Source organism: Amphiura filiformis, chromosome 11 (assembly GCF_039555335.1).
Source record: "Amphiura filiformis chromosome 11, Afil_fr2py, whole genome shotgun sequence".
Taxonomy (NCBI): Eukaryota; Metazoa; Echinodermata; class Ophiuroidea; order Amphilepidida; family Amphiuridae; genus Amphiura; species Amphiura filiformis.
The window spans coordinates 50,290,100-50,304,088 of NC_092638.1; the positions used below are offsets into that span (position 1 = coordinate 50,290,100).

The window sequence follows — 13,989 nt, forward strand, 5'->3', positions numbered from 1 at the left end:
TTATAATATACTGCGCCAATAAAGTATCCTTACACTTGGAAAAATAATCACAATTTCGAAACTGAACAATATTGGGGTAAATTTGTTTTTTTAATAGATGCACTATCTAATCCTGCACATTATGACACCACATTGAATCCAATGTGACCTCAAGAAGTAAAGTTACCAGCAATTGAATAGACCAAGGTCCAGTTTTAAAATTGACAAACTTGCCTATACAAGGCGCAAAAAGATTCCAACAAGCGAAACAAAGAGACAACACAGTTTCTTCAATGAAGCGTTATTTAAAAAAGTTTTTATATCAGTTTTTGCTTCTCTGTACTTTTCATAACTTTTATTTTATTTGTCAGTTCTTTTGTTTCAGTTTTCTTTTGTTCCTTTTGTTTTAAATTAAAGCCAAACGCATAAATTAGCCATTCACCACTCTCAAACCAGATGTAGTCTGTGGAGTTTTGAATAGGCCAGTTTGTCACTTTTAAAACTGGACCTTCGTCTAATCAAATGCTTGTAACTTTGCTTCTTGAAGACACATTAGATTCAATGTAGTGTCATAATGTGCAGGATTAGATAGTGCATCTATTAAAAAAACAAATTTACCCCAAAATTGTTCAGTTTGGAAATTGTGATTATTTTTCCAAGTGTAAGGATACTTTATTGGCGCAGTATATAACTTTAAAGTTAAAAACACATAAAGTTGCTCGTCTGAAATTTTCAATATTGTTATGATTGTGTTACCTGTGTTTAAAGTACTTCATTCTGCCTCTTTTCCTTGGAAATGGGTTTATTTATTAAATAAAGGAGAAACCTTTCACAAAATTTTGGACATTTCAAAAAAATCTAAGATTCTGAAAATGAAAAAAAAAACCAAAACCAATTCTCGAGTGCAAAAGCTTTCTCCTGCTGGGTTAGAAATTTCTCTTGTGTAGAACGTTTTTTTCTTACGGGACAGAAATTTGATAAATAAGTCCATGCGTGAATTTTTATATGTGAGTACACCACGAATGAGCCGTAAATGTCCTCAATTGTATTCTGAGTTACAGTGTAAAATGGGCATGAAGGTCATATTCATAGGTATTTCAATTTGGTGCTACGTGTATCTCATTAAATGAGGTACACGTAGCACCAAATTGAGGTACCTATGAATACGACCTTCATGCCCATTTTACACTGTAACTCAGAATACAATTGAGGACATTTACGGCTCATTCGTGGTGTACGGTCACATATGGTGACCTATTTATCAAATTTCTAACCCGCAAGAAAAAAAATTGTTGCGTGCAAGTTAAAATTCTTACCCAGGAGGAAACAATGTAAGCACTCAAAGTAATTTTTTGATCATTTTCAGAATGTTAGAACTTTTTTGAAATGTTCAAAATTCTGTGAAAGGTTGAATTTATCCTTACATACCTCGGTGTTCTACCCAAGAAATCTTTTTAGCACATAGGTCCACCTTCAGGAATTTGGCAAAAGTTTTCAAAGCCGTTATGTGACCTTCCTCAGCTGCGTAGTGAACAGGAGTCCTCCCGAAGTAGTCTAATTCATCTACACATGAAAGCTCTCGGTTCAAAGCCCATTGGATGATAGGACATCTACCTATATTAAAATAAAAAAGAGTGAAATGTGGAATTAATTAAGTTAGAGAGATCATAATAATACGACTTTGGTCAAATTAGAGTAGGCAATACAATCCTTCCTGTATCCAGTGATGTATCGGTCGAGTCTATTCTTTATCATATTTGTCAGATTCGGCTTGGACTCGAAAGGTCTCGGCTTGGCTCGGCTCTGATTCAGACAAAAAAAACGGAGACCGGACTTGAACCCAAGTCTATTCCAATTGGCCCAAATTCATTTATTAAACATGGACTCTGACCAAGTGTGTCCGGTGAGTCCGGGTTCGAAGCTGGCAACGGGGTACAGTGACATCGTCCCGATATCTTCATGGTAGAAATCGCCATGTTAGGTTGAATCCACAGCCACCCATGGCCATTTTATTCGGACCTTATGAGATGCCATAATTAGCGAAGTGACCTGACTAAGGCTACTGACAATAACCGGGGTAATTGATTTCTCGCTGTGTGAGTAAGCTTGTATACGACATTGCGGTCAATGGTTACGGTATACTGCCTCCACTGAGTAGTGAGTGCAGCAGACTATACCCTGCTGCGCGCTGTAGTCCATACAGGACCAACGCAATATAACATTATAGAGTTTTGGTTAGATTTTGAGTTCAAAGCGCACGGCCAATTTTCAAAGCGCACGCTAACGACTATCATATCTGTTCAACACGTATTTTCAAGTGTATGAGACCACATCTGGTTTCTTGAGAAAAATCATTTGCGGGAGATATTCATCATTTTCTAACCCAGTATCCGAAGATTTTCGTCTGATATCAAAATCGTGCATAGCAATTCACGTGTATGTATTCATTTTAGTGTCTCTGCTGCGCCAAATAATTATTAGCCAGGCGATGTCGGTGTGCGGGGGTTTGTTGGACTCGGACTTGGCACCACGGACTAGTGACACAAAAGGACTCCTAACCTGGCTTGGAATCGGATACGTGTACTCTGTGGCTGGTAATATCTGTTTGAAAGAAACTAAAATTATATTTTGCTTATGTTAAAAAAAGGATTTTCCCCGGGATTTTCCCAGAAGAAAATGAATATATTGTTACAAAAAAGCGCAAGACGTTTCTTTATTCGTAGTAATTTTGCGCTTGGCCCATTTTTATTAATTAGATTTCCATGGCATCGAAAAAAAACCCCAACAACTTGGGATGAAATCTGAAATCGTAAAAAGTAATGCGAAAAGTCGGACCGGATTTTAAACTTTTACTAGTGTTGCTAGCATGAAAGTTTTTCTGTGCGGGTGGGTGGTAGTGGTAGACAATAATTATGTTTTAGGATTTTAAACTTTCGATCTAAACACAAGATTGGACGTGCTCACTCCAAACAATTACAAAGGTTTATCTCTCGGATCGCTTTATATAAGACCCGGGATATAAGATCGGGAAGGTTCTTCCATGGTTTAAAGGAGGATTTCGTGATCCTAGCATCCTCTTTTTATGACATTTGTCAGTAGATATCCACGAAAAAGCTTATTTCCAAAATTTCAGTTGATTCCGATTTTGCGTTTGCGAGTTATGCATGATTATGTGTATTACACTGCTCCATAGACAATGTGTTGTAATTTCGTTCTGGTGCACCAGAACGAAATTCAAATTTGGCGATATTTTTGCTAAACGAATTAATCTGCAAGAAATATTTGGTACATAAACATTATGTAGCCAGAGGTATCCAGTGGTGTAAAAATCTCAACTTTTTTTGGGAAAAGTGGGGGGATGAGGCTGTGGATCACGAAATGCCCCTTTAAGCGAACCAAGATATATATAAGAAAGGATTTCATTTGATCATTCGAGTAGCTAGTCTGTGAAACAGAAACTGTCTGTGAAACAGTGCCGCGGGTTTTATCTGAACTTTGACAGGAACGCGGATTGTCTCATATCCCTACTCGTATAGCATATTAATATTAATTATGTCCGTAGTAAAACGGATATTATAATTTGAGTTCAAATTGGAACGTGAAACAGTTTACAGGTATAGCTACAGCTATTGTATTTAATTTTAGTTTCAAACTACGTGATGTACCTAATTCTTATACCTGATAAATGCGTCGTTGTGTTCATATAAAAGTTAATCAACATCAAACATTATGGACTGACCATGCTGACAACATTACATTTTATGACAACTGGGATGGCACTATGCAGGAAACGGCGGGGAAGCACAGACTGTTCTTCATGTATTCAAGTTACACCTTCCAAGTTATTAATGTAGTACTTTAAAGCCATGCTGAAAATCGTTTCTTACTGCTGAATTTGGATATGGCGCGAAGTGATTGGTCATTAAGTAAAAAGTTTCTTCTGGTCATCTTAGCATTATCTTCGTGGTCATTTATATTAATCTACTATTTTGCAGAAGGTATGTATACCGTTAACCTATTTAACAACGGGTATAGCCATGATAATGCTATATCGTATAGTATTTCAAAAATGATTCAGTTCCTGTCATGTCTTGTATTATGCGACCATAAAGCACTACTAGCTACTACGTGTTAGCAAGTCGGTCCATTCAGTAAAACAAAACTTGCTAGACGTTGTAGCTCTCAGAGACATCCGTTTCCTACTTCTTGCGTTAAGTTCCAATAATATCAAGACCTGCATGATAGTGCCAGGACTTGTTTTGGTCGTAGTGTTTACTTTATAACTTCACATTGGTTATGTTGGTATTGATTGTTTTGTTTTTTCAATCTGAAAAGGTTTAATGAAATCCGACGAAGTGACTTGTGACGAACGTGTAAATAAAACAACATAAATATTTCATAATTTGAATGTTTCATACTAAGGTTGCACAAATTATATTTGAGAGCATTAACCATGTTAAGGGGGGTTAAGGGATCTAGAATGAGCGTTTATGGCGTTTCAACAGTATTTTTGTGGGACATGAGAGCACCTCAGACGTATCGAATTGCATTCTGAATACGAAGCATGTCTTTCTGATATCAAATAATTTTCATTTTTGAAATTCACGATATAATACAAATTTTATGACAAATTTTTCAAATTTTTGATAACAGTCCTCGAAATAAATTTTATAAATCTAATGATATATTCTTAAAGTGTATGTAGCTGGGAGGAAAGCCGACGATCAATTGAACATTTTGACCTTTTATATTGAAGATATGGATTTTTTCCCAAAAAGACCTATTTTTTTGGGTGTTTTTGAAAAAAAATCCATATCTTCAATACGAAAGGTCAAAATTTTCAATTGATCGTCGGCTTTTCATCCCACCTACATACACTTTAAGTATAAATCATCAGATTTATAAAGTTTACTTCAAGTACTGTTAAAATATCAAAATATCAATTTTAATGATTCAATGCCATAAAATGTGTATTACATTGCGAATTTCAAAAATCAAAATTATTTGATATCAGAAGGACATTCTTCGTATTCAGAATGCAATGCGATATGTCTGATGTGCTCTAATGTCCCACAATAAATACTGTCCAAACGTTCATACCCCTTCCCTTAATAACATGATTGAAACTGAAGGCATGCCTTTCAATTTGTGAACTTATCAATTAGGCTCAGGAAGTTACAAAGTAATTTTAATTACAATTTCATTGTTGTGCCTGCTGTTGTGTTATTATGCAATAATACGAAAGATGCCAACACAGCAAAACTAACTTACTTGACTTTAACATTTTCAATGGATGCACAAAGGTCGCCAGAAAACACTTCTAAACATGTTGGCTTATATATAAAGGTTATAAGAACGTTTCCAGAACAGTTTCAACAAACGTTTGCAGCTAATGTAATTTAAATGTTTACAAAACGTTTGTTTTCATCAAATTTGCAAAATTATTTAAAACACTTAATCATATGTTTATGAAAACGTTTTGACGGAGTTTTTTAATACAAAATATTTCCAAATGTTTTATTATGAAATTTTCATATTATAATATAAAAAGCGGTCATAAAAACATTTAGATAACCCAACATTTGAATATTGTTAAGACTTGTTGACAAATTGGGAAAACTTTTGTAATGCAACATACATGCTTTTGCTTGTAATATACTAAATCTGACTTTAATATATATATTTTCCTCTACAGATTTTCAAATGTCAACAGTTTTCACCCACCGCCAGAATCACGACGGTGCAACTAACGAATATGTGACTCCACTGTATGATAGTGTGGCTAGTGAGACATACGCACAAGGACTCCCAGCCTCATATCAAACACAAATGAAAATTGAAAGACTCCAGAAAATATTTGATGGGAATCCTAATAATACTAACCCACGCCTATTAGACAAAGTACAAGTAATAATTGTGTCACAAAAACGCTCTGGCTCATCTTTCGTGGGCGAACTTTTCAATCAAAGCTTAGACTTTACTTATTTCTTCGAGCCTCTCTCGTCCCTAACTACGAGGATGGTGAAGCGTTGGACAACTGGTAAGTTTGATGATCACGCCAAGCAGATACTTAATGGAACTTTACATGGAAATTTTACTAATATGCCTATCGGATGGTGGTCCGAGGATATACCACGTCATACTTGTTGGGGAATGACTCTCTCCCAAATTCCTAGTCTCTGTGGGGCCAATGTACTAGATTCCCAAAACTCGATCTTAGTCGATCTTAAGGACAATATGGCAGTGCTCGGTGCTTCCACTAGGAGTAGAAAGGGCGTGGCCATTAAAGCGATTCGGATACAAAACATAAAATTGTTGGAAGACTTTGTGACGGATCCATCACTGAATGTCAAAATCATCCATCTTGTACGTGATCCAAGAGGAGTTATGCAATCCAGAACAAAACTGGCAGAGGTTAATGCAGATCTTCGTCGTCGTAAAGGACCAAGAGCGGATGAAATTACAGATTTGTGCCAGCATATGGAAAGAAACTTACAGTACCTAAATAAAGACTGGTTAAAGGGTAGATATAAGATTATTCGTTATGAAGATATTGCTGAGCAGCCTCTCAAAGTTGCCTCAGAAATATATAAATTTGTTGGACTCAAACTGCCAATGCGTGTTAAAACTTGGTTGCACGCACACTGTCACACTGAGCGAACGTCGGATGGGCATGCATTTTCACATTCTAGGAATTCAAAAGAAACCGCACATGCTTGGAGGAAAAATATAGGCTACTACAAAATGATACATATTCAAACACGCTGTAGAAAAGCAATGGATATGCTTGGATATGCACCAATTCTGAGCTACTTTGATTTAGGCAACTTTAAAATTAAAACAACAAAAAACTTATCACAGTTCTTATCCAACAATACTCCCGGATGACTTTTAGAAACTTTGCTAACACCCAGCACAAATAAATATAGAAAAACACCAGAAAATGTTTGAATGGAATTCCTAGCAATACTGTGCAAGTAATCATTGTTTCGCAAAAACAAACGCACTGGTTTATTCGTGGGCGAACTTTATACATCGAAATTGAGACATTGCCTATTTCTTTGAGTCACTCTTATCCCTTACTACGAGGATGTTAAACATTGTTATAAAGCGTTGGACTACGGGTAATTTTGATTCTATGCATGTTATGCCAAACAAGATACTTAAAATTTTCAGAGGAAATTCTATTAACATGCCTATATTCGTGATATTAAAGGATGGTGGTCCGAGGATTACCACGTTTATATACTTGTTGGGGAATGACTCTCTCCCCAATTTCTAGTCTCTGCAGACCCGCTGTAGATTCTCAAAACTCTCTCGGTCTCAAAGAACAGAATGGCAGTCATTGCACTACTCGGTGCTTCCACTTGGAGTAGAATGGCCGTAGCCATTAAAAATATTAAAGCAATTTGGGTACAAAAAACATGCTTCAACTAGGAGTAAACAGGGCGTGGCCATTAAAGCGATTCGGATACAAAACATCCAATTGTTGAAAGACTTTGTGACGGATCCATCTCTGAATGTCAAAATCCTTCATCTTGTCCGTGATCCAACATGTCCAAGAGGAGTTATGCAATCCAGAATAAAACTGGCAGAGATTAATGCAGATCTTCGTCGTCGTAAAGGGCCAAGAGCGGATGAAATTACAGATTTGTGCCAGTATTATGGAGAGAAACTTACAGTATCTAAATAAAGAATGGTTAAAGGGTAGATACCGGGTGTCCCAAAAAAAAGTTACATGTTCATTTGTGAAAATAATCTAAGTTAATGTTAACAAATATAAATATCCTTTTCTTGACATAATCTATGTACCCTCTACTAGTACCCCTGTGAATGTCAAGTTCACAACCTACGTACTTAGTCCGCATTTCACGTATTCCTGAGCAAGCTCTTTACGTGACATAACGCAACACGAGGTTCATTATACCACCGTCACAGCCACCGTGCATTTGGCGGGCCACATGAGTAGACACAGCCATAGCATGGCAGATGCAGTATTTTAATCTGGTAAACAAAGAATAAAACTTGTTCTGTTTTATTTCAAGAGTCTAGTCAGAAATGTAAAAACAAACAGCAGCGATTTCAAGTCAATAATATCCAGACCAGGTCTAAATGCAAAAGATTGTTATTCATTTCACTATGTTGAAGACAGGAAATACAGCGTCCAGAAATGCTTTCACCAAAAACGTGTTCTTCTCTAATGACCATCTTCCTTTATTAGTTATCACCAAGAGTCAAGAAGCTATTAAACTGATTTATTTTCAGTGCACACTATTATAATTTTTCAATATGTTTCTTTTATGCAATAAGTTCAACAACGAAAAATAAGAGAAACATAAAAAGAAATAAAGAAAAAATCTGAAAACAAAGGTGTGCGTATGTTCAACTTTCATTGTGCGATATTTGACACTTGACACCCCTTTCATGTTTCGCTCATAAGTTAAGTTGCTTTTAAGGTACGGAACTAAAACTTACCAAACAGTTATGAATAAATAATATCTGAAAAAATGACATTATGATTATTTTGTTGTACCATCACAAAATGCGGTTCATTGTCTACATGTAACCTTTTTATGGGACACCTTGTATAAGGTTATTCGTTATGAAGATATTGCTGAGCAGTCTCTCAAAGTTGCCTCAGAAATATATAAATTTGTTGGACTCAAACTGCCAAAGCGTGTTAAAACTTGGTTGCACGCACACTGTCACACTGAGCAAACGTCGGATGGGTATGCATTTTCACATTCTAGGAATTCAAAAGAAGCCGCGCATGCTTGGAGGAAAAAGATAGGCTACTACAAAATGATACATATTCAAACACGCTGTAGAAAGGCAATGGGTATGCTTGGATATGCACCAATTCTGAGCTACTTTGATTTAGGCAACTTTAAAATTAAAACAACAAAAAACTTATCACAGTCCTTATCCAAAATGAGTTGATACCCAGCAAACACATAACGTTTTGACATCATCCACAAAAGGTTAAAAAAGGTTGCCAGAAAACATTTAAATGTCGGGTTATATACAGGGCATATAAAGGGTATAAAACGTTTTCATAACATTCAAAAACATTTTTTGATAACCTATGGCAAATATTCTGATATAATGTTATTTAAGTGTTGACAAAATATTTGGCAAAAAATGTTTGCCAAACATATTTTACAATAACATTTTGAAAACATTCTTGTAGTGTATTTTCAAACAAAACGTTTTCATGACCTTTATTATAACATGATAACCCGACATTTAATGGTATTAAAACGTTTTTATCTAAACCAAAACCCAAAATATAACCTGTTTAAAACGTTTTGAAAACGTTTTTGTGTTTGCTGGGTACTCCCGGATGACTTCTATAAACTGTGCTAACACCCAACACAAAATGAATATTGGAAAAACACCAGAAATGCTTGAATGGAATATGCCTAACAATACTGTACAAGTAATTATTGTTTCGAAAAAACAAACGCTCTGGTTCATTCGTGTGCGAATTTTCAAACAAAAAATTGAGACTTAAGGGATGGGGTATGAACGTTGGGACAGTATTTATTGTGGGACATTAGAGCACATCAGACATATCGATTTGCATTCTGAATACGAAGAATGTCCTTCTGATATCAAATAATTTTGATTTTTTGAAATTCGCAATGTAATATACATTTTATGGCAAATGATTAAAAATTGATATTTTTGATATTTAACAGTACTCGAAGTAAACTTTATAAATCTGATAATATGTACTTAAAGTGTATGTAGGTGGGATAAAAAGCCGACGATCAATTGAAAATTTTGACCTTTCGTATTGAAGATATGGATTTTTTCCCAAAACACAAAAAATAGGTCTTTTGGGGAAAAAAATCCATATCTTCAATATAAAAGGTCAACATTTTCAATTGATCGTCGGCTTTTCCTCCCAGCTACATACACTTTAAGAATAGGCCTATATCATTAGATTTAGAAGACATTCTTCGTATTCAGAATGCAATTCGATATGTCTAATGTGCTCTCATGTCCTACAATAAATACTGTCCAAACGCTCATTCCAGATCCCTTAAGCTTATTCGTTACGAAGTTATTTTACTAACATGCTTATACTACTGCCTATTGAATTAGAGGGTGGTGCGAGGATGTACTACGTTGTTATGGCTCTTTCCATAGTCTCTCGATCTTAATGGAAGTGTACAGCAATCACAACATTATAAGTTATATGTTAGAAAAATAATTATCAAGAACGATTCGCATGATTTTATTTTAAACAAACTCATATTGACCATAAAAACTAATAAAAACAGCGTCTCTCAACACGTTATATTCAAAATTCCCGCGCCGAAATTGTCTAGAGCAATGGCGTCATGGTTGTTTGTGCTCATTTGTCGTCAGCCTATTGTCATTGTTCTAGTTCGGCGCGGGAATTTTGAATATCGCGTGTTGTGATAAAAAAAAATGGGAGAGAACAATGCAGATCTTTGGCGTCGTAAAGGGCCCAGAGCGGATGAAATTACAGATTTGTTACAGAAGAAACCGAAAAAATGTGGGCTATTGCAGTTGACATGGTTGAAATGCATACATCCCCTATAGAAGACATTACCTTAATCTCCCAGACAGGGTGTGTAGATTTCAAATGGAATCACCCATTCAGGTAAGCCCATTTGAAATTCACACTCCCTGTGTGGAATATTAAGGCCATTTCTCCCATGGATTTTAACTGGAATAGCCCAATATCTTCAGAGTGCATTCCGTTCGCGTTCCCGTGCTCCAAACTAATAGAGTAGTGCAAATTATTGTCTCAAATTTTACAGGTCCTATGTCACATGGGGAGAAATGGCAGCTCGCACAAAAACAGACAGATTGCTATAAATTGTGAAAAATTGATGTAAATTGCCTAAAATTATGCTAAATTGTAATTGATCACTGCAAATCTTGCTAAATTGCAACCGATCACTACAAATCGTGCTCAATTTTGATAAATCACAGGAAATTGCGGTACATTTTACAAAGATTGTTTCAAATTTTGATCAATTTTCTAAGGTCGGCAATAATCACGACAAAGTCTGTTGAAACACTGCTGAATTCTGCAAAATGGTGATAAATGAGCAGAAGTGCTGCTAAATACGTGTAATTTACCATTTTCATTCATGTGACATGGGGCCTTTTGACTGAAGGTTTGTCTTAGAATGTTAGAACAAAATATCTTTTGCCACCTACAAGGAGTGAAAAGGGCACGGTGGCTCAGTGGTTACGGTCTTGGACTCATAATCCGAGAGCTTGCTCGACGTGCGTGGGTTCGATTCCCCGTCCCACCACCGTGTTGCGCCCTTGGGCAAGGCGCTTTCCCTCACTTGCCTCACCCCACCCAGGTGCAATGGGAAGCTGTTAGGGGTAGTCACAGTCGTTGTACTGATGGACCCTGCGCCACTTGTAGGCTGCAAACGTGGTTCCGACATATTCTAATGACGGCGGAATAAATGTAAAGCGCTTTGAGGCTGTTTACGGCATAAAGCGCTATATAAATATCTACTTTTTTTTTTAATGTTACGCACTTCAAGTGCAATATCTGAGCCTATGATTTCAGGTTCAGAACAGCGCTATCTTATGTAAGAGTATTTACAACGAAACTTGTTAATATATTTTTATGACTTCTGAATAATTGTGTTTCTTAATGTTAATGTGCCGAGTAATTATTATTGTATATTTTTGCTTTAGTTGCATAGTTTTCAATGCCTTTTCACATCCATTTTAGGGGTGTGTGTGGAAGGAGTTTGCCCAGGGTTGGGTGTGTGTGGGTGGGGAAGGAATGGGGGCGTGTGTGGGGTGTGGGGTGTGGGTGTGGGTGTGGGGGGGTGGGGGGTGTGTGTGTGTGTGTGGGGAGGGGTGATGCAGCGTGTAGAATCAGAGTGAAAGATGGTTGGCGAAACGATTAAGAGAAATAGATTCTGAGAGCATGGAGAGCACGGGAAAAATAAGAGTTTCATTTTATTCTTGTTAATTTAGGAATGTAACTGTGTGTGGGGTGTGTGGTGGTGTTTTTTGGGGAGGGGCGGGGTGTGTGTGTGTGGGCTATGTGTAATTGACAGTTAAAAGTTGATTTGTTTATTTTTTAAATTTATTTTGGCCTCGTATTGTCATGTGCAACTTGATATACGAGTATGTGCTTTTCTAGTTAATTTCAGGTAAAATGAATGCCATGTATTATATAATCCCATTTTGGCCATTTGTAATTTGATGACAATCATGTATGTAATGTATGTCTTATTATTATAAATAAGTATTTTATATTTTAATCATGGTAATATTTTATGCAATTTGGCCACGATTTGAAATAAAATTAACTTGAACTAATTGAACTTGCAACCGAGAATGTTATTAAATGTTATTAAATAATTTATGTATATAATATATCCATCTATTATAATTGAACAAAAATAAATCCAAGTCTGGTTCTAAAGATGATTATTTTTTTAAATAAGGATTCATTCCTTTTAATGTGTGTGCAAGAGATCTAATGTTACTATATAAGTATATTATAATTACTAACAAAAATAACTTCATATATTATGCATATTATCTCGGTATATAAGACACGTACGAGAATAATTTGAATAATTTTCAATACGTGCATATATTTTGTTTGTTTATTTATTCAAGCGGTTCCTCCGTGTGGAGATACACTAATGTCCTGATGGGACCAGGTTCAAATAAACTTTAAAAATGCTCAAGCCAGACGAAAAAGCATACGCACAATTATGCTGGAAAGAGAAGTAAGAAACAGGTTTGAAGATAAAGAACAGGGAAAAGAAAGCCACTCGATATAATATCCAATAAAAAGTGAACAATTTTACTGTCAGTATCTGGGTCAAAAGAAATCCTTAACCATCTTTAAGGCCACACGGGTGTCGAATTTGTACATTGTCATGAACATATTTGGAATCAGCATGAAACGTGCATTAAAATGAGTACAAACAAGCCTAGAATTGTTTCAGAGGTGGTTCTTGAGATAGCTCTTGATATTTTGAGAAAATATCTCAAAACTTGGTCTTTTTATGTTGAACTGAATCCTATAGAGTACCGAAGTATGACGTCATAAAAATTTCTTTTTTTTTTTCATTTCAGCATTTTCATGACCATATTTCAGTAGAACACGATGAAAAACATCCACAGTCCAAATTTGGTGGGAATCGGATCAAGAGGGCCCGAGATATGGCCGCATGAATACCTAATTAGCCCCATTGAAATCAGTGTAGAAATTGGCCTGGTTCATAACTGTTTGGAACCAGGCCAATTTACACTGATTTCATTTCATTTCTTATATTTTCATTTTCTATATATATATTTGTATCCTGAAACCCCTTTGAAAACAATACAATACATAAGAAATACTTTACGTGCATAATCATGATAATAGTATATGACAAAATTCAATTTGTGTTATTTTGTTCCCTTTTATTACTCGCAACTTCTGAACCAAATGTCCGATTTGTGCATGTTTCAAATAAAAAGCAAATAAAAGCCCAAATTCTATAGACTATGATTTTAGAAAAGACCTAAAACGATAAAATTACCATTATTTCACAAAAATCCTGAATGTTTTTGAAACCCTTGAAATACTTTACGTGCATAATCATGATAATCATGATAATACAAAGTATAGGACAAAATTCAATTTGTGTTATTTTGTTCCCTTTTATTACTCGCAACTTCTGAACCAAATGTCCGATTTGTGCATGTTTCAAATAAAAAGCAAATAAAAGCCCAAATTCTATAGACTATGATTTTAGAAAAGACCTAAAACGATAAAATTACCATTATTTCACAAAAAACCTGAATGTTTTTGAAACCCTTGAAATACTTTACGTGCATAATCATGATAATCATGATAATAGTATAGGACAAAATTCAATTTGTGTTATTTTGTTCCCTTTTATTACTCGCAACTTCTGAACCAAATGTCCGATTTGTGCATGTTTCAAATAAAAAGCAAATAAAAGCCCAAATTCTATAGACTATGATTTTAGA

The 13,989-nt window shown here is 35.6% G+C and overlaps 2 protein-coding genes across 2 annotated transcripts in view; one reads left to right on the forward strand and one right to left on the reverse strand.

Annotated features, from left to right (window-relative positions):
* The window catches only part of LOC140164958 (uncharacterized), a 60,696-nt gene that overhangs the window by 3,118 nt on the left and 43,589 nt on the right, over positions 1-13,989 (reverse strand). The window contains 2 exon segments of the mRNA XM_072188366.1: positions 1,408-1,433; positions 1,436-1,593. Of these exon segments, the coding sequence (XP_072044467.1) occupies positions 1,408-1,433; positions 1,436-1,593 (184 nt within the window).
* Positions 3,474-9,743, forward strand: LOC140164956 (carbohydrate sulfotransferase 1-like). The gene is made up of 2 exons (XM_072188359.1): positions 3,474-3,977; positions 5,675-9,743. Exons 1-2 carry the CDS (start codon positions 3,881-3,883, stop codon positions 6,865-6,867), a joined length of 1,290 nt encoding a protein of 429 aa, XP_072044460.1. The 5' UTR covers positions 3,474-3,880; the 3' UTR covers positions 6,868-9,743.

Bases quoted from the DNA above. Each gene is read 5' to 3' on its own strand.
- LOC140164956 (XM_072188359.1), top strand. From the start codon at position 3,881: ATGGCGCGAAGTGATTGGTCATTAAGTAAAAAGTTTCTTCTGGTCATC. The intron at 3,978-5,674 runs GTATGTATACCG...TTTCCTCTACAG, and splicing joins AATCTACTATTTTGCAGAAG to ATTTTCAAATGTCAACAGTT.